The sequence below is a fragment of the Saccopteryx bilineata genome, chromosome 6, assembly GCF_036850765.1.
Source record: "Saccopteryx bilineata isolate mSacBil1 chromosome 6, mSacBil1_pri_phased_curated, whole genome shotgun sequence".
Classification (NCBI taxonomy): Eukaryota; Metazoa; Chordata; class Mammalia; order Chiroptera; family Emballonuridae; genus Saccopteryx; species Saccopteryx bilineata.
Window position 1 is genome coordinate 92,103,234 of NC_089495.1, and position 25,400 is coordinate 92,128,633.

The 25,400-nt window shown below is 41.6% G+C and overlaps 1 protein-coding gene across 2 annotated transcripts in view; it reads left to right on the forward strand.

The window, feature by feature from the left end:
- Positions 1 to 25,400, forward strand: part of DIAPH3 (diaphanous related formin 3) — a 522,381-nt gene that overhangs the window by 9,647 nt on the left and 487,334 nt on the right. The window contains exon 2 of one of the 2 annotated variants that reach the window (XM_066236696.1): positions 18,912 to 18,944. The exons of the other annotated variant lie outside the window; for it this stretch is intronic. Within the exon in view, the coding sequence (XP_066092793.1) occupies positions 18,912 to 18,944 (33 nt within the window). The remainder of the gene's footprint in view (positions 1 to 18,911; positions 18,945 to 25,400) is intronic. 2 annotated transcript variants of the gene reach the window in all.

A 25,400-nucleotide genomic window follows, 5' to 3' on the forward strand; every position in this document is an offset into this window, starting at 1 on the left:
CTGTTTATCAAAACCTTGGGTAGAATGCAGTTCATAGTGACAATTCTAATGAAAAATTTGACAGTTAGAGAAATGACCATGAAAAATACAATGCACATAGTCTGCAATCAAGAATTCAATGTGACAGTTTCATTTCTTTATAGAAGGTGACAGTCTGCAATTAAAACCACGTTCTAACTTAGCCTCTCTTCTGGGGGTATTATTTTGTTTTAGTGTGGTGCAAATGTTGAAGAAACCTGCTTTCAGTTTCTTTATACCTGTGGATGTAAGCTTATGGAAGTCACTTTCCCTGTGGTGTCTGAGCGGATAGTAGGAATGTGAATATTTGACTAATTGAAAAATCTATGTAAAATTACTCTTGTAACCTTATACCACCTGGTCATTAATCTATTCACAATTAATTTAAATTTAAATGTTATTGATACACTGTAAATGTCTTATTTCTTTTTATAAAAGATTTCAATGGTGATGGGTTTGGGCATGAAATATAGATCTGGGTTATTGAAGAACTACACCGCTCATAAAAATTAGGGGATCAGGGAACGAGCAGATACTCCAGTACTTTCAGCCTTTTGTATAGTGCATTTTCACCAATGAAATAAAAGTTGGTTTTGCATAATCTAACAACTTTCTTTGACTTGTCATTTGCTTTTCTGATGTTCGTTTAATAAAAAAAACCCAAATGCTTTTTTCTTTATCGCTTCATATTCATTTTGGAATACCCCCTAATTTTTGTGAGCAGTATAACTGAGCCTTCTGACTCAAGCTCCTCCAGGGGCCTGGCAATGTGGCTGTAGAGCCCCACACCTGCCCACTGTGATAAAAAGGGCTGGATTCAGATATGGCTCTATGTCGGTGGGCAAATTAATGAACTTCTGTGCCTCAGTTTTCCTATCTGTAAAATGGAGTAGAGAATCACAGTATCAACACTTACAGATTGTGAGCATTTGTTGAGGTAATGCATGTTATAATTTGGGCATAGTGCCTAGCAGTGTGACAGCTATTGTTGGTGTTATTTTTTGATTCTTTTGTGGACACGCGAGAAGGGCAGATTCCATCCATTAGTGCTGAATTCTCTAGACTTGGTCATATCTGAGGGGATGTGATAGGGTCCCATTATTGATAGCATTTTGACTTTTTTTCTCCTGCTTCTTACCCTCCTCCCTCCTCATTCTTCCCTTCCTACTGGACACCTACTTTGACTGTGTCCAGGGTTTGGACCTTAATTTGAGTGGGCAATACAACAAGGGCTTGGTCCCTGATCATAGACCTCCAGCCTCTTGACCTGCCTTCTTTATTTCTCTGTTAGCCTCCTACTGACAACATTTGCACCACACTAAACCCAAAAGTTACCCTGGACCTTCTTTTGACCCAGGATGCCTTCCTATTCCTTGCCTCCTCAAGCTGACATTAGGTAGAGTATAAACAAACAATAGAACTGCTGGCCTCCTTGTCCATTTGCCTCTGATCTCTGAGCCAGGAGCTACCTGACAGGCTTCTCTGAGTCTGAGCCAGGCTGCTGCATCCTGTTGGAAAATCCTCGGAGCTTAGTTAACTGATGCCCTTAGACATTGGGTATCCATGGGCGCATTGATTAGCTGGGTCCTCAGACTGCTGGATATTAATCATCATCACAATGGCTACATTGATCCAGCTCTCACAGTAGGCTGGGCACTGTGTTAGTAACTTTTAACGCTGCTTTGAAGCAGGTACTCAGCACCTTTGTGTTGCACCTGATGGAACGGAGGCAGGGAGAGAGGTCTGGGACTTTCCTGAGGTGCTTCAGCCAGGAATAGGGAATGATGGATATAAACACAGTCCAGCTTCAGAGTCCTGGCTTTGAACTAGTTTTTTAGTTCCCTCCTTTTCCATTTCTCTTAACATTTAGGCTAAACCATTATCACTCTTTACTTTTTCTAAGGGCCTGATTCCTTTCTGTTGTAATTAGATTTTTAAATTGAAAAAGTAATTATGCGCCTCTTAAAAAGCCCAATACTGTTAAAGAGTACAGAGTGAAACTCACTACAGCTGCCTTACATCTCAGACCACCACTCAGGCTTTTCCCGTACAGAGGCTTGATGACTTCTATCATTTTTCCTTCTACCCTTTAATGATATTCTGTGTGTATGTGTAAAGCACTCACTTTGTACCCACGTGGGAACATACCACACCATTTCCTTAAAAGATCGCAGGGATGATTACCCATGACTCTTAGCACTCACTTTGACACCTTCTTCAGAGAGAAAATAAAGGCCATATTGCTTGAACTTGTTCATTTTCCTGCTATTGAAGCTATAATGTTCAATATCTGCAACTCTTCACCATTTCTCCTCTAATATCTGTGGGAGAAATGTCTGTTTTCCTGATCAAGGTTAATCCCTTTACCACTGTTCCCTATACTCATCCCCATCCCACCCCACCCCATCCCCATCCCACCCCACCCCATCCCATCCCCATCCCCATCCCCATCCACCCCATCCCCACCCCACTCCATCCCATCCCCATCCCCATCCCACCCCATCCCCATCTACCCCATCCCCACCCCATCCCATCCCCATCCCACCCCATCCCCATCCCATCCCATCCCATCCCATTCTCACCCCATCCCCATCCCATCCCAACCCATCCCAACCCATCCCACCCCATCCCCATCCCATCCCCATCCCATCCCACCCCACCCCATCCCACCCTACCCCATCCCATCCCATCCCAATCCCACCCCACCCCATCCATCCCATCCTACCCCACCCCATCCTATCCCATCCCCATCCCACCCTACCCCACCCCACCCCATCCCACTCACCCCATCCCATCCCCATCCCACCCACCCCATCCCATCCCCATCCCCATCCACCCCATCCCATCCACCCCATCCCATCCCCATCCCACCCACCCCATCCCATCCCCATCCCATCCCATTTCCATCTCACCCCATCCCATCCTACCCCACTCCACTTCACCCCACCCCACCCACGAGGAGTGTTACACTAGTTACAGGCCCCATCCTGCAGGAATGAATGCTCTGATGTCTTCCAATATGAAAGAAAAAGTGGAGGCAAAAGCAAATGGCCTTCTCCAACTTTCTGTTGACCCTGTTCCCCTACCCAATACCGTGCTCAGCTTTCTTCCCTTATAGCCAAATTCTTTGAAGTAGTTATTTTCATTTTTTCAGTATGATTTGAGTACTCTTTATACCAAGCATAGCAAAGGCCAGTACAGTTTGATCGTTGAGTTTGAGAGGCTTACATTCAGGCTGGTATGGAGAAAGAGAGGTGTGAACCAACAAGTGTGAGGGGTTCCCGGGGCCCAAGTTGTATAACCTTTGAGAACCCAGATTCCGAGTTAACTAGTGTTTAAATCCTGGCTCTGCATTTGACAGCTCTGTGAGCTTGGAAAATTACTTCTGTGTTTTCTTTCCTCATCTGTGAAGTGGGAACCTTGGTACCTGTTTTATAGGTTAGATATGATGATAAAGTATGTTACAGTGGGGTTGACACATGAGTACTGAACAGCTCTTGGCCTCTTGCTGCTCTCATGATGGTGCTGGCAAAGGGTAGAGTATTCATAAAGCGGGAGTCAGCCACTTCCCGTGGGTTCCTCACTTGGCATTTGCTTTGTCATTCCACTGAAATGACTGGGACGTTAGTAATTGCCAAGCCAGTGGCTGGTATTCAAGCTTCATCTTGGCTTCCTCCCAGCGTTAGCCCTGACCAGTATTATGAAATTTTTGCCATAATCTGTTCTTTTCTTCTGATCTTTTTGCTCATTCCTCTTCTCACTCTTTCAAATGAGTGTTCCAAAGTACTATTTCTGATTTTTCCTCTTTTCACTTTATACCACATTTCAGCATGAGCGCATTCATTTCTTTGGCTTTGACTGTTGCCCAGGTCAGTCCAGCTTGATAGAACTTTTTGGGATGATCCAAGTATTCTGTTCTGCTGTGTTTATGTTGATAGTCACTAGCCATATGTGGCTAATGATACCAAAAATTGATTTTTAATTTGATTTAACTTGAATTAATTTAAACAGCCACATGTGGCTAGTGGCTAATGACAGATGTTGGCCTACATTCATGTTTAAAGGAAGTGCTTGTGCTCTTCAGAGTCTACTTGTAAATCAGACAGCCTTCCGATGATGGGATGATTTACTCCTGCTGGATGATACGCATACACTGTTCTAGCAAAGACTATGTGCTCTCTTGGCTTCTGAAGCTTCTGTCATTGATAGGTTTCTGAGCAAAACAACATCAGTGACGGCAGAAACAGGCTTGGGATCACACTGTGAGAATGACTGTCATCAAGAAGACAAGAGATAAGTGCTGGTGAGGATGTGCAGGGAACTCTTGTGCCCTGTCGTGTGATTGTGAATTGGTGCAGCCACTATGGAAAACAGTATGGAGGTTCTTAAAAAAATTAAAAATAGAACTACCATAATCCAGCAATCTTACTTTTGCGTATATATCCAAAGGAAATGAAAACTGGATCTCAAGAAGTTATTGGCACTCTTATGTTTATTGCACCATTATTCATAATAGCCAAGATACTTAGAAAACCTAAATGTCTGTCAACAGGTAAATGAATAAAGAAGATGTACGAATGCACAGATGCGCGTGTGTGCACACACACGTATTATTTGGCTATGAGAAAGGAAAAATTCTGTCATTTGTGATAACATGGATAGACCTTTAGGACATTATGCTTAGTGAGATAAGGCCAATGGAAAAAGACAGAAGTTTTAGATTAGCACCTATATATGGAATCTAAAGGTGCGGAACTTTTAGAAACAGAAAGGAGAATGGTGGTTACCTGCGGCTGGTAAGGTGGGGGGGGGGGGGTTGGGGGTGTTGTTACAGGGTCAAACTCGCATCTAGAAATGAATAAATTCAGGGATCTAATGTTCAGAGTAGTGATTATAGCCAACAGTACTGTATTATATACTTCAAAATTGCTAAGAGACTAGATCTTACATGTTCTCATCACAAAAGAGAAATGGTAGTTGTGGAACGTGTTAGCTAAAGCTGCAGTAGTAATCACTGCAATATATAAATGAATGAAATAAGCGCATTGTGCACCTTAATCTTATACAACGTTATATACCAATTACATCTCAATTAAATAAAGCAAGAAACGGGCACAGAAGAATTGTCTTCCTATCCTTGTAAGGTCTGCACTAGCTTATTAGGATCATTGGGTGCCTTCCCGTGCCTGTGGCTGTCAGCTGCTAACTTCCTCATAACCCTTGTTGACTTCCTTTATTAGTGTGCTTGAATGGTGTGGTAATTAACATGAAACTGTACTTTTAGAAGTCCTTTAAAAATACACTTTGTTTATTGCTAGAGAGTCATTGCTGAAGTGTTTTGGTGTTGCTGGAAGATTGTCAAGGGCAGTTCAGGCTGTGTTTGGAACTGGCAACTTGACTACAGAAATTGGTGTGCTCAAAGCCTAACTTGTGACATGGAAGGTTATATGTTGGAATTTCACTGGGTCGTCATGTGACACAGTGGAAGTTTGGTAATGTATCGGGTTGTTCTATATCTAATCCCATTCAAGGATTTATCTCTCCATGTTCCCCAAGTTTCTTTGGATAAGGAGTAGGAAGGATGGCATAAAGGTGAGGATCCCTGTTGCAGTATATATCAATACGTGTGTATTTCAGTATGTGTAGCCTTAGCAGATGGTTACTTTTGTTATATTATTTTTTTTAATCATCAAGAAGGGAAAAAGCAAGTGACCCAGGCTTTTAATTTTTTTCCTCCAGAACCTTTTGGATGGTAAACTCCTTCAGGGCAGGTGCTGAGTTTTGTAGGTCTTTATACGCTGGCCTTAATTTGATGTCTGGTTAGCTTAGATGCTCAGTAACTAGATCCTGCTTGGTTAATGTTTCTATGTTTCTAAAAGAAATGTAAACTGCAGTGGCATTTTATGCATAGTACTAGGACTGCATGCAAGAGCTGGAATTGTGCCCTTGCCCTCCCTGTTGCAGATGCTCACTTTGTAAAGATGCATTCATCCTTTTACTTATTTTTTGTGAGAAACCGAATTAGAAGGTAGTGATAAAAAGTAGTAATCAAATAATTTAAGAAAACTTAGTGGTGATTTACTTAATTTCCAAATGTCTTTGCCCCCTCCGAACAACTCAGTGACGGTTTCTTTTCCACTGTGAGTCTTCCTCCCTAGGTTTGATTGCCCAGCTGCCCCATGGTGCCGTGGGAACAGGGGGAGAAGGTGAAGGAGCCTGGGTTTGGGCGTCACAGTGACTCAGGGTCCTTTTCCAACCTGGCCACTCACCACACTGGGCAGTTACTTCTGTAGCACTCCGTTTCCTGATCGTTAAGATGGGGAGAATGGCTAATTTTACAGGACTGGTGGGTGTATTAGTTATTATGGTAAGTGCTCAGTAAGAAGTGGTAGTAATGGTGGTGAGGAGGCCTAGATTGTTTGGGTATTTAGGACCTGTTTTGCATCTTGGGTTCTGTCTCAGTCAAGGCCTATTTGGCTTAAAGGAACAGACCCCTATAGCTAGTTTAAGGTTGGGAATGGCAATTGTAATGACAGGAGTATCTCCCAGAGTCAAGCACAGTAAATGCTGCTGGTCCTCACGAGGAATCGGAAGCCAGGAGTGAAAGCTTTTCTCGTTCTCTTTTCTGGGGTAAGTCTCATTTTGCTTCTCACTGGGCACTTGCCCCACTGTTATAACTCTACGTAGCACAGCTTCTACTGCTTCTATCTTTACAAACTAAGTCCGGAGCCTTGCAATTCCATGTATACATATATGCTCCTGGTCTACGAAAGAGCAGATCTTGATTCTCATTTCTGAATCCCAAACCGAGATTTCTGGGAAAGTGAGAACTTTATTGGCTCTGCTTGGGTTTAAGTGTTGAGCTCTGTACATATAAGCTGTGGCCAAGCCTGGCTCACAAAGGACCTTGAAGCCTGCTGGACCCACACCAGTGACATAGAGAAGCAGTTGTGTGCACGAGGCAGGTAAATCAACAAGTGCCTACTGCATCTACATGCGTGGGTCTTTGCAGATCCCTTGATGACCGACTTGGTACCAGAACAGTGAGTTCATAATATAGGCACGTGGAGATATTACAGGTTTGGTTCTAGACCACTGAAATAGAGCGAGTTTTGCAATAAGGTGAGTGTAATGCTGGTGGCCGAGGCCAGGCAGGTTCACATTGGCTTCCGGCAGATGGTAGAGAAACTGTGGAGCCGGAAAGTGTCGGGCCACACCCGTTTATTGGAGACTTGCAAGGACAGGCGAGCAAATAAACAACAAAAAGGAAAGAGATAATAAACAAGGAAAATCTGCTCTTTGCAGTAAGGGCAAGGGAGCAGGGAAAACCACACCTCATGGTGGCGGGAGAGCTGTCTGGGTGAATTGCCACCCAGGGGAAGCACCCATAGCCCTTATAGCAGGGGTCCCCAAACTTTTTACACAGGGGGCCAGTTCACTGTCCTTCAGACCATTGGAGGGCTGGACTATAAAAAAAACTATGAATAAATCCCTATGCACACTGCACATATCTTATTTTAAAGTAAAAAACAAAACAAAACGGGAACAAATATAACATTTAAAATAAAGAACAAGTAAATTTAAATCAACAAACTGACCAGTATTTCAATGGGAACTATGCTCCTCTCACTGACCACCAATGAAAGAGGTGCCCCTTCCGGAAGTGCGGTGGAGGCCGGATAAATGGCCTCAGGGGGCCGCATGTGGCCCGCGGGCCATAGTTTGGGGACCCCTGCCTTATAGGCTGTGCACACGTGCCTCTGCCATGTGTTCACAGCAAGTGCTCGCAGCCGGTAAACCCGCAAGCAAGCCTAGCACAGCTGCCCCATAGAGACCCTTCCTGAAGCAGGTGGCTTTTGAAAATTGAGTAGATGGATGTATGGGGTGACAGAAACAGCCTGAGCGCAGGTATTGAGAGAGGAGGGCCTGGGGCCCTGAAACAGACACCACGGTGGGAGATCTAACCTGGGGATCACTGGCAAAAGTATCGGAAGGGGAAGGGTCCAGTGGTTGGCGCTCAGAGACCTGTGTGCTCCTGTATGATTTGTGCATAGACCTCTGGGAGAGCTGACCCACAGACTTCTGAGGGGTCTGAGGGATTATGTTGTAATTCAGCTGTTGTAATTAAAAATTTTTTTTCACCTTCTTTTCTCTAAACATACTTGTCTATTCCTTCCACCCTCCAGCCCCTGGAGTAATTCTATATTAAAAAAATAGTTTTGTTAATGCAATAGAATTAATTGAGTTTATCTGAAAATTGCCTTTGTGAGCTTTACAATGTTTTGGGGATATTTCTGATATTTTTTAGTGAAGGGCTCCTGGCAGTTTACAAATTAGCCGCTTCAAGGGCCTCTGAAGGGAACAGATTATTTGAGAACGGACCTACTGCTTTCCTTCCCTCTGGTGCATCTCGTATAATGTGCAGGTTCAACTGTTATTTACCATTTATGTTTATTATTCATAATGTGTTTTTATACCTAAACACTTGTGATTGTTCCATCAGAGCAGTGGTAGTCAACCTGGTCCCTACCGCCCACTAGTGGGCGTTCCTGCTTTCATGGTGGGTGGTAGCGGAGCAACCAAAGTATAAATAAAAAGATAGATTGAACTAGAGTAAGTTGTTTTATAAAGATTTTTTCTGCCAAACAGCGAAAATCTGACATAAAGTACTTGGTAAGTAATTATTATGATATGCTTTAACTTGCTGTAACCCTGCTTTATAAATTTTATAAAGTTACTCCCTACTTTATAAATCACCATTCCTGTGGAACCAGTGGGTGGTTAGAAAATTTTACTACTAACAGAGATACAGAAGTGGGCGGTGGGTATAAAAAGGTTGACTACCCCTGAATTAGAGGAAAAACTCATGTCCTTAAAATGGTCTGGGACGGACCCGCCGCCTCCCCTTCTCTGTTCTGTAGCTGCACGGGCTTCCTGGTGCCCCTTCAGTGGTGGCTGGTCTTCCATCTGAAGCACTTCTTCCCCCTCTGCATCCCCACTCAGTCCACTGTTAACACTGCTCAGACCCCACTCTCACTCAGGCCTGTGCTGACTCCACTTCCACTTTAAAGCTGCACCTGCAACCCCGCTCTGCTTGGTGCGCTTGCCTTCCTGCACCGCTCTCATCACCTCCCAGCAGCCTCTGGTTTGTTTATTGTGTTTCCCCAGTAAAAGGTAAGTCCCTTTAGGACAGGAATCTTTGTTTTATTTATTTGTTACCCTTGTCGAGAACGTAGTGTTGAATAAATATATGTCAAATGAATATTTTAGAATTCTCATTCTCTAAGACCAGCAAATTCTGTATTACAACTTAAATCATGGCTAAAAAGTAATCTGACTTCATTCTTAGGTCATTGCTATAGTGCTTGCATATTAATGAGCATGTATTTAAGCATACATAATTGCAAGTAGAGGCCTGCCATTCCTTCTGGTCACCAGTGAATGCCTCTATTAAGGGGCTTAGTCCACTGTCTTGTATTATGGTTATTAACTTGTCTTTCTGATGTTTTGGTTTTAAGCTTCTAAGGGCAGGGACTGGGATTTCTTTGTATTTAATGCAGTGTCCTCTACATGTTGGTAGCCTAATGAAATTATGTAGTAGAAAAAATAATTGCTTATGAGACTGGGTCTTGATTGAAAAATCATAAGTCTTATGTTTTATTTTTTATATTTTGGTATCATGTCTTCATCGCAATGAAGGGGTTATTAAGTGAGTGGTATTTACCTTAACTTTCTCAAGATAACCTGAGATCGTTTACATTTGCAATAAAGAAAACTGATTTCTTTTATCTCTGCCATTAATAAGTGTCATAAAATTGAAAAATAAAGCTAAGTCAATATATTATTGTTGCCACAGAAATTGAATTTATGTCTGAAGGATTTGTGCTTGTGATGGAGTGATTCGTATATTTTTCTTGGAATTAAGTTTCTAGCAGGTGACAATGTCAATAATTCACAAAACCAAGGAGCTTTTTGAGATTGGTTAATTTATATATGTGAATTAGAAAACAAATGAATAATATGCTTAATGTATCCTGATATCTGAAAATATGCATTAAAAACCCTGCCTATTAAAAAGTCTGTTCATAACATTTAGATTTTTTTAGATTTTCATTTTTCTTTCATTAATACATACTTTTGTTTTTTTGAAAAAGAACTAATCTGTATTTTCTGCTTGTTGTGAAAACTATTATCCATAATAATGTAAAAAGCTTTTCCTGTTACAGAAATAAATTTACTCATTCTACACAACTGAGAAACTACAGTAATGTGTTAAAAAAATTACTCCAAAATCCACAATCCAGATACATAAAATTAACAATATTTTCTCTTATTTTTTATGTTTATTGATGAAGTTGGGATTATATTGCATATACCATTTTAAATACAACTTTTTTTTTAATGTAACATTGTATTATAAGCATTTTCCTGTGTCACTATAGTCCATATGGCAGGACCATAATTTATTTAATGTTTTATAGTCTGAGAAATTTTAGGTTGATTACAATTCTAGCTATTTAAAATAAAGATGCTGTGATGCACCTTTATTATAAATATAGACCTTTTTAAAATATAGATTTGTATATAGACCTTTAGTTTTATTTCTTATATCTTAAATACAGGTTCTAGAAGTATTTTTACTAGACTAAAGAATGTGAACATAGGCCCCGGCTGGTGGTGCAGTGGATAGAGGGAGGTCACGGAGCTCCGAGGTGTCCGCTTTGACCCTGGGGTTGCTGGCTCGACCCCTAGGTTGCTGCTTTGAGCCCTCTTTGGGGCATATGACCAAATTTACTTTCTTTATGGTAATACTATAATGTAAACAAGTAAAATACTTCTCAAATATATGTGAAATGATGAGTGGTGCTCTGTTAGTCTCAGATATTCAGTCTAAATTTGTGTCTTGGACAAGGCACTCTGCGGCGGAGGCTCTCTCAGAAATAATCTAGTCATTTGGATAAGCTTCAAGGTGATTCCTGAAGCTCAGGGACCATTTCAAATCTTCCTACAGCTAATTCTTGAAATACTTTTCAACCTTCTCCAGTTGATGAAAAAGGTCTAGAACTAAACCTACTTATAAAGCTGTTCAAGGATTTAAATGGCTTTTTTCTGGGCCCATTGGAGATGAGTTTTTGATCTGGTAGAATATGTGAAAAGGCCTGGGAGGAACAGCTGAAGAGAACATCTTAAAATAGGTATTAAAGCTGTGTTACTAGAATTAGCCATTATGATTTCCCTTTAATTTTACCTGAACATCGAATGAGTTTATTGATGGAAAAAGACCACTAAGGTTCTTTTTAGAATAAAAAATGACTTGTTAGGTGCCCAGCCCCTGTAATGAATAATCTAGGTGAGAGTTCCAAGTAACAATTTGATAATTGGCTTTCTAGAGAGGTGGTTGTCTTCTAGCAGGCACATTGCAGCCTTTTGAAAACCTTACGTTCTCTTAGAAATGAATCTTTTTACTTCTATTGATGCTTAAGTGATGCCTCCTCCTGAAAGCTGATCAGACGACTCTCTTTTCCCAAAGAAAGGATTATGGGAAAGGGAAGTCCGGGTTATCGGGAGAATAGGGAAGCCGTGGATGATGGATAATGGGCAGGTGTTGATCTTTCTGAGGTAGGCAGGATAATGGCTTTGAATAAGGGGGCCGATTGAAAGAAGCTGAAGAAATTTTCTGAACTCACAACTGTCCCTAACATTTCCTCTCTCACTTTTCTCTACCTAAGATTTAAAAAATGACTACATGAAGAGCCAGTAAACTTAAAAGCTTTTCTTTATGGGATCAAAGAGCCAGTCCACTCTTATCCTTGGTGCTAGGAAAGCGTCAGTATTATTTTGTACCCTCCAGAGGTGTTAAATCAGGAGGCCTTGAAGGATATTTTCACATCTGTGTGAGTTGTGTAGTGGCCCTGGAGCTGACCCTAGATAGACTCTGCAGGTGTGGTTAGTGTCATGGTTAGTAGTAATGTGACTTTACATTTCTACTTTCTTTATATTTGGTGTTCACATTAAAATAAACAGATGTGTGGACCAGAAATGTTATTAGGTCAAAATACATATTCATAAGTGTATGGGTGGAAAGGAATACTCTGGACTTTAACACAAGTGTGACAATGTTTTAATATATTATTAGATTACGATTAAGAGAAGACTGAGCCTTGCATTTTTCTCTTAAGTTATAACTTTGCTGTATCAGTAAGTAACCTGTCACTGACTCATTTTTCTGGCAAGCAAATAGCATTGTGTCATGGTTGGATATAATGAACAATCTTTGATACTCTCGTAGGGTCTATGGAAAAGCTTATAAGATTGAAATACTCTACCTGAGAGATAGCCTAAGTATTTGAATAAATGATGCAATTGGTCATTCATCCTAGACACCAGAAATTGTTTAAAGAGAATTCAACACTACTAATTGCTGCCTGTCAATTCATGGCAGCGACTCTGTTCTAACTGTACCAGCTCTCTGTCTCGCACTTTGAAATCCTCCTGTGCGGCCCTGGCCAGTTGGTTCAGTGGTAGAGCGTCGGCCTGGCGTGCAGAAGTCTTGGGTTCGATTCCCAGCCAGAGCACACAGGAGAAGCGCCCATCTGCTTCTCCACCCCTCCCCCTCTCCTTCCTCTCTGTCTCTCTCTTCCCCTCCTGCAGCCAAGGCTCCATTGGAGCAAAGTTGGAGCAAAGATGGCCTGGGCGCTGGGGATGGCTCCTTGGCCTCTGCCCCAGGCGCTAGAGTGGCTCTGGTCGCAACAGAGCGACTCCCCGGAGGGGCAGAGCATCGCCCCCTGGTGGGCAGAGTGTCGCCCCCTGGTGGGCGTGCCGGGTGGATCCCGGTCGGGCGCATGCGGTAGTCTGTCTGTCTCTCCCCGTTTCCAGCTTCAGAAGAAAAAAAAAAAAAAAAAAAAGAAATCCTCCTGTGCGCTTATCTGCACCCTTCCTTTCGCTTGTGGCAGGGATGTTGGTTTTAAAGTGAGCCAAACGATGGGGCTGCTGGTATGGGAAGCGGGTTTCTCTAGGTACTGAGCTCACTGTGGGGCCTGTTACACGTGCAGGTTTCGAAGTCCCACTTTAGACCCACTGAATCGGAATCTTGGGAGGCCCTGTAACCTACTTTTACTAAGATAATAGTGGTGTTTGTTTTGTGCACACTAACCAGCTGGTCTAGAGGGTCTAGTTTATGAAAATTGTGTCAGAATCAAATGAGTTCAGAGGTTTTAATCTCACAGATTTTCCTCTAGTTGGTAACTTCTCATAATGTTAGAAGACGTAAATTTAAGGAATTGCAAGAGCTAAAAAACTATTTTAAAATATTACCAGGTATTTGACTCTGATGACAATGATCCAAGCCTGCTCTTGACACCTGTGGTGGCTGACATGTACTTGATGACATCAAGGGACCGATCCTTTGCTCCCTGCTAGTTCAGATGTGCTAATCAATGAAAGAAGATGTGCCCTGGCCGGTTGGCTCAGCGGTAGAGCGTCGGCCTAGCGTGCGGAGGATCCGGGTTCGATTCCCGGCCAGGGCACACAGGAGAAGCGCCCATTTGCTTCTCCACTCCTCTGCCGCGCTTTCCCTCTCTGTCTCTCTCTTCCCCTCCCGCAGCCGAGGCTCCATTGGAGCAAAGATGGCCCGGGCGCTGGGGATGGCTTTGTGGCCTCTGCCCCAGGCGCTGGAGTGGCTCTGGTCGCAACATGGTGACGCCCAGGATGGGCAGAGCATCGCCCCCTGGTGGGCAGAGCATCGCCCCTGGTGGGCTACAGCTTGGAATCATTTTTATTGCATTATACCTCAGGGGTTTGTATCTTGCTTTGTGTTAATTTATTTGGTCTTCGTTACTTACTTGTGAAGTTTTACTTGTAAACTAAATGGATGGAGGTGGGACTGTTTCCTCATTCCTCGGTATTTACAGCATGTAGCACAGTTCTCTGAAAAGCGCTGTCTATTTCTGACAGCATGTACTGTCTTCAATAAGGTTTTGATGCTCTGCTTAAATGGGAATGTAGAGATCTGGGTTCTGTGTTTCTGCCCCCTTTTTTGAATCCTGTGTTCTTTAGAAGAAAAAATCTAAAAAGACTTTCTCTTTCAATTTCAGAGTGATCCTCTTGCCTATTCATCCTCGGAACTGTCATTAGCAGACAGCATCTGTATGTGGTGCTCCTTACATTTTTAGGGAGAGAATAGAATTTGCAAGTAGGGAAGCATAGGACCACAGGAAGAAGGGTGAGTTTTTAGCTCTAAAGAGTTAGGGCTAGGGAAAGACCCCTGATGTGCTTTAGTACCACACACTAACCAATCACCAGAGGTCTTATGTTCAGAATGGTTCATATTTTGTATTATTCCCAGTTTTATTCAACCCCATAAAGCAGTAACACCACCTAGAGCAGGGGTCCCCAAACTTTTTACACAGGGGGCCAGTTCACTGTCCCTCAGACCGTTGGAGGGCCGGACTATAAAAGAAACTATGAACAAATCCCTATGCACACTGCACATATCTTATTTTAAAGTAAAAAAACAAAACGGGAACAAATACAATATTTAAAATAAAGAACAAGTAAATTTAAATCAACAAACTGACCAGTATTTCAATGGGAACTATGGGCTTGCTTTTGGTTAATGAGATGGTCAATGTGCTCCTCTCACTGACCACCAATGAAAGAGGTGCTTCTTCCAGAGGTGCGGTGGGGCCGGATAAATGGCCTCAGGGGGCCGCATGCGGACTGCAGGCCGTAGTTTGGGGACCCCTGACCTATAGGATCATAGGATGTAACTAAAGGTCACAAAGTCACCTTTGGTTGACTGTTTTAATGTCCAAAACTATGCTTTTAACTGGGGGGAGGGCGGAGAAAATATGACCCTAAAAAGTTGCTGTCAAATTCTTACTATTTTTTTTAAAGCATTTCTGTTTGCTTCCACTGAACAGTCAATTTTGTGTTTCTGTTCCCTTCTTGGTGTGGTTATCAGCAAATGCTAGTCCTGACCTGGATTGATGCCTGCAATTCCTGTTTCCCCAGCCAGAAGTAAACAGAAATACGGCTTCATTTTCTAAGTGTGTTTGGTTAACCAGACATTTAAACACAATCTCAAGAACCAGTATAAAATCAATAATAATTTTTTATAATACAGTTTTTTATTTTTAAATTAAGGTTATCAGCCTTGTTGTTTCATAGCTACAGAAGGCCAGAGCCCTACAGAATTATCTGAGGATTGTATGTCATCCACTCACTCCACTGTTTAGAAGTCGATAATTTAAACAGATTGGGTCTTGACATAATATAAACCTTATAATAAATTTGAATTAATATTACCATTCAAACATTCTACAGAAGGGTGCCATTTGATATAACCTTTATGTTTTTTCACTAAGTATTTAGTGTTTCTTTTCTTTCAGTCATGTTTGAAGTAGGCTGTGATTGGACATATCAGTTTTTAGTGGAAATTACTTAGGCTTAGATCTGTTCAAATTTTTCTTTTTAGAGGTTTCTTTCAGATTGCATGTGTGTAAACAATCAGGGTGTCATCTATTTTTGGAAGCTAAATCTTAAAGTCACACTTACTGTGACTTTAGTGTTTTGATATAGAAACAGGTATTTTTAGATCAGTTTTTCAGTTGTTTTCTCTGTTAGTCTCTCCAGTTCTGTTAGGTGACCTCAAATTTGCTGTTATTTCCTGCCCTTGCTGGTAGTGAGAATCCATAGGTAAGTGTTTTCCCATAGAGAAGGAAAAATGAACTTTAGCTTCTTGCTTTTCTTTGCTACTGTTAAACTTCCTACACTTACATTCCCTTGAGTTCTTATTTTTCTATGTATGCTACCTACCCCTGCATTATAATTCTGTTCAAATTCATCACATGTTCTTTTTTTGTGAAAGATCATGTAGAATAGTGTAGATTAAAATGGACCTTATGTATGTGCCTATATAGTTTTTGAAATATGAGTTAAGCATTTAACATAGTGAGTCCTTTTAAAAGTCAGATCATTTAAACATATAAAAAAGCCACGACAACAATAAGAAAATGAATCCTTATGTGTCTTGTTTCTATAAGAGTCATTCTTTGTTCTTTTTTTGAAACTTAAACAGTCCAACTCTAATTTAAAAAGCTGTGCAACTTTAGGGCTTTGAAGGTGTATTAACGTTCCTGGATATTTGCATCTTTTGATTTTGCATCATGTAACCTACATCCCCTACTTTTTCTGTGTGATACTATAGTTTCTTTATCTTCTATGCAGTTTTCAGGCCATGAATCTTGTGTGGTCTCAAGTCTCATTTCTCTTAAAATTGCCTATTTTATTGTCTTTCTCTCTTTTTTTGTGTGTGTGACAGAGACAGAGAGAATCAGAGAGAGGGACAGACAGACAGGAAAGGAGAGAGATGAGAAGCATCAATTCTTTGTTGTGGCACCTTAGTTGTTTATTGACTGTTTTCTCATATGTGCCTTGATGGGGGGGGGGCTACACCTAGTGACCCCTTACTCAAGCCAGTGACCTTGGGCTCAAGCAGGCGACCTCAGGGTTTCGAACCTGGGTGCTCTGCATCCCAGTCTGATGCTCTATCCACTATGCCACCTCCTGGTTAGACTTTCTTTTTTAATCTTTAAATTTTTTTTGATTGATTTTAGAGAGATTGAAACACCAATTTGCTGTTCCACTTTTTATGCATTCATTGATTGATTTTTGCATGTACCTTGACCAGGTTTCCAGCCTACAATGCTGACGTATCGGGATGACACGCTAACCAATTTAGCTACCCAGCCAGTGCTCATTGTCTTTCTCTTTTTTTTTTTTCTTTCTTTCTTTCTTTCTTTATTTTTTTGTATTTTTCTGAAGCTGGAAATGGGGAGAGACAGTCAGACAGACTCCCGCATGTGCCGGACCAGGATCCACCCGGCACGCCCACCAGGGGCGACGCTCTGTTGCGACCAGAGCCACTCTAGCGCCTGGGGCAGAGGCCAAGGAGCCATCCCCAGCATCCGGGCCATCTTTGCTCCAATGGAGCCTCGGCTGCGGGAGGGGAAGAGAGAGACAGAGAGGAAGGAGAGGGGGAGGGGTGGAGAAGCAGATGGGTGCTTCTCCTGTGTGCCCTGGCCGGGAATCGAACCCAGGACCTCTGCACGCCAGGCCGACGCTCTACCACTGAGCCAACTGGCCAGGGCCGTCTTTCTCTTTTTTTAACATAACTTTTATGGCATTTTCTTTAGGCAACTCAAATTGTGATTTGGGGCTATTTCATTGGTATAAGTAGATGTTTTCTCTTTGTTGTGGCATACTGTTCTAAATAAGATTTCAGCTTTATACTTTTTCTTTGGCCTTCTGAAGCATTCGGTCACCTAGAATGCTATTGTCAGAAGTCAGCTATGTTCCTTTTGTCAGAGATCCTTGAAATGCCCTCTTTCAGGTGGATGAGAGTTATGGGGGTGGCACCTGTGGTTGAAGAGTAAGAGATCTGGCTTGCCAAGTGCAGTGGGCTGGAGATCCCCCTTGGCAGGGAAGCACACAGACAGCAGTCAGAGGAAGGGACCCCCACATCTCCACGCGGCCTTACCTTGGTCCCTTTTTCTGCAAACTTAGGAGCGATGTAGATTTAGATTTAATTTTGGTAACAGTCTCTGGGCTGAGACTGGGGCCCCAAGTGTCGCAGACCTTTTTCAGCCCTGCATAGGATCACACCCTCTCATAAGGACCTTTGTGCATATTTGTTAATTTCCAGAACTAGAGATAGTATTGATCAAAAGCAATTCTACAGACCAGAATTAAATACCAACCCTTTGTTAATCCAGTATTAATACTTCTTTGTTCCTAACAGGCAGTTTTATTGGCTAGTGGCTAATGGTGTGTCATTTATTCAGCTGTATTCTCTTTGTAGTATACAAAACTCAATCTTGGGCCCCTTAAGTGACTTCGTGACTTTGTATTGGACCAAAGAGCATCTTGGTGAAAGAGAGAGTCTGGGATAGTCATTTACACTGTAAAAATTTTTAATCTGGATAATCTAATCATTGAGGTGGATTCATGAGCATAAGAGAGACTCATTGCTAACACGTCCTTTTGTACTTACAAAATAGTACATACATCTGACTTTCTATTTAGGAAATGCACTTGGTGCTTTTCCTGACCGGTTCAAGTTCTAATGCTACAATGAATAAGAGGAAGGAGAACTGGGAATGGATTCTGGCTACTGGGACACAAAATCTTTCCTGACTCCGGAATTTATAAAACTTAGATTTCATTTTTTTCCCCCACTAAAAACTTTTTCTTTTGAACTCGACTTTGCAGAAACTAATTTATTCATTTTCTAAAGTGGCCTTATGTTTGTCTAGCAAGGAAATCAGCAGAAGGGTTCTTAAAGAGCTAGCAATGAAATTGAAAGTGTCTACTGTCACCACTAGTGATAAATCACACTGATGTTAAAGATGCAAATACTTGTTCTAGTATTCTCCTTTTGTTTCTAGAATTGTTTAAGTTAATTAAGCCAGCAAAGTACTTCATTATCTACTATACTGCATGCTAATGGTAGGTTTAAAGTTTCACTGTTATAAGACGAACAACTTTCTGAAAATTAGATTTAAATCTCTATATCCGTTGTGTTCTGAGTTCATATGCTTAATGATAATTAATATTGTTATTTGGGAGAATGTATTGATTATACCACAGGTTTCTAGTTTGGTTTATAAATGCAAGAAACTTTAGGAAAGGTTTGGAGTTACCACATACAGGGTAACTTTTGCCCATATTCTCAAGAAAATGATTTTAAAAATATATAACACATTTTTTATTAGACTGTCAGGAATTTAATTACATTCACCTTAGCACTGTAGAATTTTAAATGTACTCTATTAACTAAAATTTTAAAAAAGCTGTTATAAATTACTGATATGATTGGTTTCTTTCATTTGCAGCATTTAAATATTAGGACATTGACAGATGACATGGTAAGCTTATTGTCCATGTTTCCTTTGTTGTGAATTTTAACTAACTGATGTTGATGGCATGCTGTGCTAACACCTTTGAGATTGCTAAAAGCTGCATGTTTTGGGAATGTATTATTTTTATGGTGATAAGAGGCAGAGCTGGTAGAATACATTAAAATTTTGCTTTTATATAGTAAAAGGAACTAGTTGATATGTTTAAAAAATTTGTCTAATTACAAATTTATAGTCAACCTTGAATCATTCAAATCAGCTCTCATATTTCAAAAAGAGGTAAAAAAATAGCTAAATACACATCTGATTTTTAGAAATCGATAGTTGCTAATTAAAATAGACAAGGCTAAAATACTGTGTATTTTTTAAAAATTTTGCTTAAAAACAAGAGAACCACGCAGCTTTATTATATATCCTGCATGTTTAAAATAATAGCCCCTCCCGCCCTGGCCAGATAGCTCGATTGGTTAGAACAGTGGTTCTCAAAGTGTGCACCAGGGCGCACCAGTGTGCTCTAGAAGATTTTCATGTGCACCCTATGGAATTCCAGAGAAATATGTGCCTGTTGGGGACCAAAAAACCAACAGGGTTTTTGGTGTTTAGATTTTTGGGGACAGAGGTGTGGGAAATTGGCTGTAAGCTGACAGTCTGCCCAACCCCCACCTCACTTGCCTGATTAGGTTGCAAAAGGTTGTTAAGCTGTGGTGCTGGATTGTTTACACTACCTGCCATGTTCCCCGGAGAGACTGGAGGCAAGTTTCTTTTTTTTTTTTTTTTTTTTTTCATTTTTCTAAAGCTGGAAACAGGGAGAGACAGTCAGACAGACTCCCGCATGCGCCCGACCGGGATCCACCCGGCACGCCCACCAGGGGCGATGCTCTGCCCACCAGGGGGCGATGCTCTGCCCATCCTGGGCGTCGCCATGTTGCGACCAGAGCCACTCTAGCGCCTGGGGCAGAGGCCACAGAGCCATCCCCAGCGCCCGGGCCATCTTTGTTCCAATGGAGCCTTGGCTGCGGGAGGGGAAGAGAGAGACAGAGAGGGAAAGCGCGGCAGAGGGGTGGAGAAGCAAATGGGCGCTTCTCCTGTGTGCCCTGGCCGGGAATCGAACCCGGGTCCTCCGCACGCTAGGCCGATGCTCTACCGCTGAGCCAACCGGCCAGGGCCGGCAAGTTTCTTTTATCCTTTGTTTGGTGTAAAGTTAAGATGATATGTATGAATGAAAAAACTTAACACATTCGTGCTGGGACCTGCTGAATTTACTAGATCTTACTAAGAATGTATCTATATATATCTATATCTATCTATCTATCTATCTATATAGATATAGATAGATAAAAATAACTTCTTTGTTGTTTTTTTATTTTTTAACCCTTCTTTTTTATGAATTCTAAAAAGTATAACTCAAAAAATGTAACATAAAAATGTTTTTTAATGTCAGAATAAATTTAATTTTGTTGTATTTATTTTATTTGCCATGAAAACACACTTGGACTTTATATTTTTTTCTTTAATATTTGACTTAATTATTATAACATATTTCTCAGAAATTTGTATATAGTGTGCTTACAATTATTTGTAGGATTTTAAATGTGCCCTGACTTCAAAAAGTTTGAGAACCACTGGGTTGGAGCATTAACCCAAAGCGCAGAGGTTATTGGTTCGATCCCCGGTCAGGGCACATACAGGAGTAGATCAGTGTTCCTGTCTCTCCCTCCCTTTCTATCTCACTAAAATCAATCAATAAAAAATTAAAAAAAAAATAGACCTTTTTTTTTTTTTTTTTTTTTTGCATTTTTCTGAAGCTGGAAACAGGGAGAGACAGTCAGACAGACTCCCGCATGCGCCCGACCGGGATCCACCCGGCACGCCCACCATGGGGCGACGCTCTGCCCATCCTGGGTGTCGCCATGTTGCGACCCGAGCCACTCTAGCGCCTGGGGCAGAGGCCAGAGAGCCATCCCCAGCGCCCGGGCCATCTTTGCTCCAATGGAGCCTTGGCTGTGGGAGGGGAAGAGAAAGACAGAGAGGAAGGCGCGGCGGAGGGGTGGAGAAGCAAATGGGCGCTTCTCCTATGTGCCCTGGCCGGGAATCGAACCCGGGTCCTCCGCACGCTAGGCTGACGCTCTACCGCTGAGCCAACCGGCCAGGGCCTAGACCTTCTTATAAGTAATTAACACTTCATAGCCCTTACAGATTCTTGTATATTTAAATACATTTTTCTGATAACTATTTTTGAGTATAATTCTTGGTTAATGGTAAAGGAGTAAAAACAAGAACAAGGCCCAAATAAACAATAACACCAAAAATGTTAGCATGATATAAAGGACAAAGCATGTCACTCTACTGACCAAGTTTTGGATTTGAATTCACCTTGCATTAAATATGAAACAGAGTGACTAGTACCCCTGTGAACCCAAAGTTCCATGTTAGACACTTGCCATCTTTGGGTAAGTGGACATGGAAATGGCAATGAGACATACATCTTGTCATGCAGATTTAAAAAATTGAATTAGATTGTTAGGTTTTATTCCTCTGTATAGTATCTATGAAAATGATATTTATGGAAACTTTTCAGGATGACATTTATTTCTCATGTGATAGTATTTAGAAAATGGTAGCCATATGGAGCACTTACGTAGATCACGTGTGTAATTTCTCACCCTGCGAGACTGATGTCCTCATGTTCCCACGGGTGCACTGAGGCCAACGGTAATTTGGTATCTTTCTCAAGTATGCACAACTGGCAAGAGGTGCGGCTGTGGCGTGAATCTTGTCCCTTATAGCTCCAAAACCATACGTTTACTCTGCTGACTCAGGTTTCAAATGGCTTCTTAAGGCCAATAATAAAACCATCTGCAATTGTTATGTTTGAACTTTTGTGAGAATATACAGTGGTATGCTTGTAACAGCCTTATTGAGCTATAATTCACATATCATATATTTCATCCATTTAAAATGTACATTTCAGTGTTTTTTAGTATATTTCCAGAGCTGTGAAACCATCATCACAATCAATTTTAGGATATTTTCATCACCTCCCGAAAAAGTTATTCCCTTATGCAGTTATTCTCCAGTTACGTCCACCTCCCCCAGCCTTACGCAATCACTGGTTTACTTTCTGTCTATAGATTTTCTCTTCTGGACACTTCATATAAATGGAGTCATTGATATATGTAGCCTTTGTGACTGAGTTTTTTTACTTAGCATAATGTTTTCAAGGTTCATCCCAGTTGAAGCATGTATCAGTACTTTCTATTGATGAATAGTATTCTGTACAATACTTTTGAGGTTTGTTCCTGTTTAATAGGCAGTCTGTGTTTTCTCCCCTGTATTCATTCAGACTTGAGCTTACCGTTGTTATCTGACTCTGTCCTTGCACATTGCCAGCCTGCCATCTCTAGAAAGTCATGTTATGGAGCTGCTCTTCAACAAACTACTCTAGAAGCCATCTTGTTCTGATTTTATATTAATAAATGGATTACTTTTCAGTGAAGACTTTCTTTTTCTTTTTTTTTTAAAATAATTTTATTTTTAATGGGGCGACATGAATAAATCAGGATACATATATTCAAAGATAACAACTCCAGGTTATCTTGTCGTTCAGTCATGTTGCATACCCATCACCCAAAGTCAGATTGTCCTCTGTCACCTTCTATCTAGTTTTCTTTGTGCCCCTCCCCCTCCCCCTCCCCCTTTCCCTCTCCCTCTCCCCCTCCCCTCTCCCCCCGTAACCACCACACTCTTATCAATGTCTATTAGTTTCACTTTTAAGTCCCACCTACGTATGGAATAATGCAGTTCCTGGTTTTTTCTGATTTACTTATTTCACTTCGTATAATGTTATCAAGATCCCACTATTTTGCTGTAAATGATCCGATGTCATCATTTCTTATGGCTGAGTAGTATTCCATAGTGTATATGTGCCACATCTTCTTTATCCAGTCATCTATTGACGGGCTTTTTGGTTGTTTTCATGTCCTGGCCACTGTGAACAATGCTGCAATGAACATGGGGCTGCATGTGTCTTTACGTATCAATGTTTCTGAGTTTTTGGGGTATATACCCAGTAGAGGGATTGCTGGGTCATAAGGTAATTCTATTTTCAGTTTTTTGAGGAACCACTATACTTTGTTCCATAATGGTTGTACTACTTTACATTCCCACCAACAGTGTATGGGGGTTCCTTTTAGTGAAGACTTTCTTAATCTCCTTTCTCCATCCTGCCTTTGTTCCTCACTCCCCTTAATTCTTGCAACTGGGCTTGGTAAATTCAGAACTTTTGGGTTGGTACCTTAGTGCCCTGTGTCTGTTTTTATCAAAGAAGTACATCATTGATTATCTCTTTCTCACTAGTTTAAATCTTTTTTCTTTTTTTTGTATTTTTTCTGAAGGTAGAAGTGAGGAGGCAGTCAGACAGACTCCCGCATATATGCCCGACCGGGATCCGCCCGGCATGCCCCTCAAGGGGCGATGCTCTGCTCATCTGGGGCGTTGTTCCACTGAGGCAGGAGCCATTCTAGCACCTGAGGTGGAGGCCATGGGGCCGTCCTCAGCACCTGTGCCAACTGTGCTCCAATGGAGCCTTAGCTGTGGGAGGGGAAGAGAGAGATAGAGAGGAAGGAGAGGAGGATGGTTGTGAAGCAGTGGGCGCTTCTCCTGTGTCCCCTGACCAGGAATTGAACCTGGGACTTCCACACGCCGGGCTGATACTCTACTGCAGGGGTCCCCAAACTTTTTACACAGGGAGCCAGTTCACTGTCCCTCAGACCATTGGAGGGCCGGACTATAAAAAAAAACTATGAACAAATCTCTATGCACACTGCACATACCTTATTTTAAAGAAAAAAAAACAAAAACAATATTTAAAATAAAGAACAAGTAAATTTAAATCAACAAACTGACCAGTATTTCAATGGGAACTATGGACCTGCTTTTAGTTAATGAGATGGTCAAAGTTCGGTTCCATATTTGTCATTGCTAGCTGTAACAGGTGATATGTGCTTCCGCAGCCGTGACGCTTGCATCCCGCGTCACTGGAAGTAGTACTGTATGTGAGCGACCCCACACTTTGTGGTATCACTGACCACCAATGAATGAAAGAGGTGCCCTTTCCAGAAGTGCAGCAGGACCGGATAAATGGCCTCAGGGGGCCACATGCGGCCCGCGGGCTGTAGTTTGGGGACCCCTGCTCTACCGCTTAGTTTGAACCTTTTGAAGGCAGAGACAATGTTATTATTAATACTTCCAGGCATGTTATCTGTACATGTTAAGCATTTTCGTAAGTTTTTGTTGAACCAGTAGAAGAATGAGTCACTGTGTTGATAACCTGATTGGTATTGTGGTTTCCTTTGGATTTGTGCCAGCTTCATCCTGGTCAGACCTTCCAGAGATGCAGTCTTGCTTTTGCAAGGGTAGAGAAGCTTTGACAAGGACATGCTGTCAGTCTTTCTGATCCCCCGCATGGATCGTTGACTGTTGCCTTGTCCCGCCTTCATCTGACATGTACACACATGACTGTGTCTCTATTGTTCATTGACCCTCTTCACATCTACTCACTGCCTGAACTGCTGTCTCCTGAGCTCTCACTGTTCTCTTCTGATCCTGTGCTTAATCCTGCCTATTGAGTAGCTAAGCCTTGAGCCTGGGAAAGGATGGACAGATAGTCGTGTGTAGGTGTTGTGCCTGTTGTGGAACTTAAAGAATAGGCATGACCATCTTGAACAGGAGACATTGACAGGTAAGGTTTTCTTACTCCTTGTTGATTGATACAGTGTGGAAAGGCCATTGGATCTGGAATCAAAAGACTTTTGTTCACCACTTCTTAGCCATGTGACCTTGGCAAATCAATTATATATTCACTTGTATATAAAGAATGACTAATTATACCCTCTCTGTCTTACTCAAAGGGTTTTAGTATATTTAACTTAAGCCCAAGAAGGTTGAACTGTTGAATTTAGTTCCGTTCTTTCTTAACGTCTTTTAAAAGTATTTCCTTATGGATGGACAGAGGGGTGGTATTACACATTTGCAGTTGAGGCTTACAGGGTATGTGTATTATAGATCAGGCACAGCTGTGAGATCAGGATAGCTGGATATTTTGAGGGTTCTTGAAACTATATCTGGTGAGTTAGAACTTAGGGAAGCATTTGCCACTGACTGGTGCTTTGAGGTATGCCAGCATGATGTTTTCTAATTAAAGGTTGCCACACCCACAACAGACACGGTGCACGTGTGCCTTTAATTTAGAACTTCTTAATGTGAAAGCCTTTTTTGAGCAGAACTTGAGAGAAGGCATCTAAGAGTGACACCTGCTGTGGTCATATGTTTGAATAACAGGGTTTTAGAAACAATAAATAGAAACATCCTGGGAAGCTTTAATATTAAAAACCATTTCTTTAAGTTGCTTTGGTAAAGACCTGCAGAATTACTTCACCTTTCAAGGTTATTATTTCTTGAGTTACT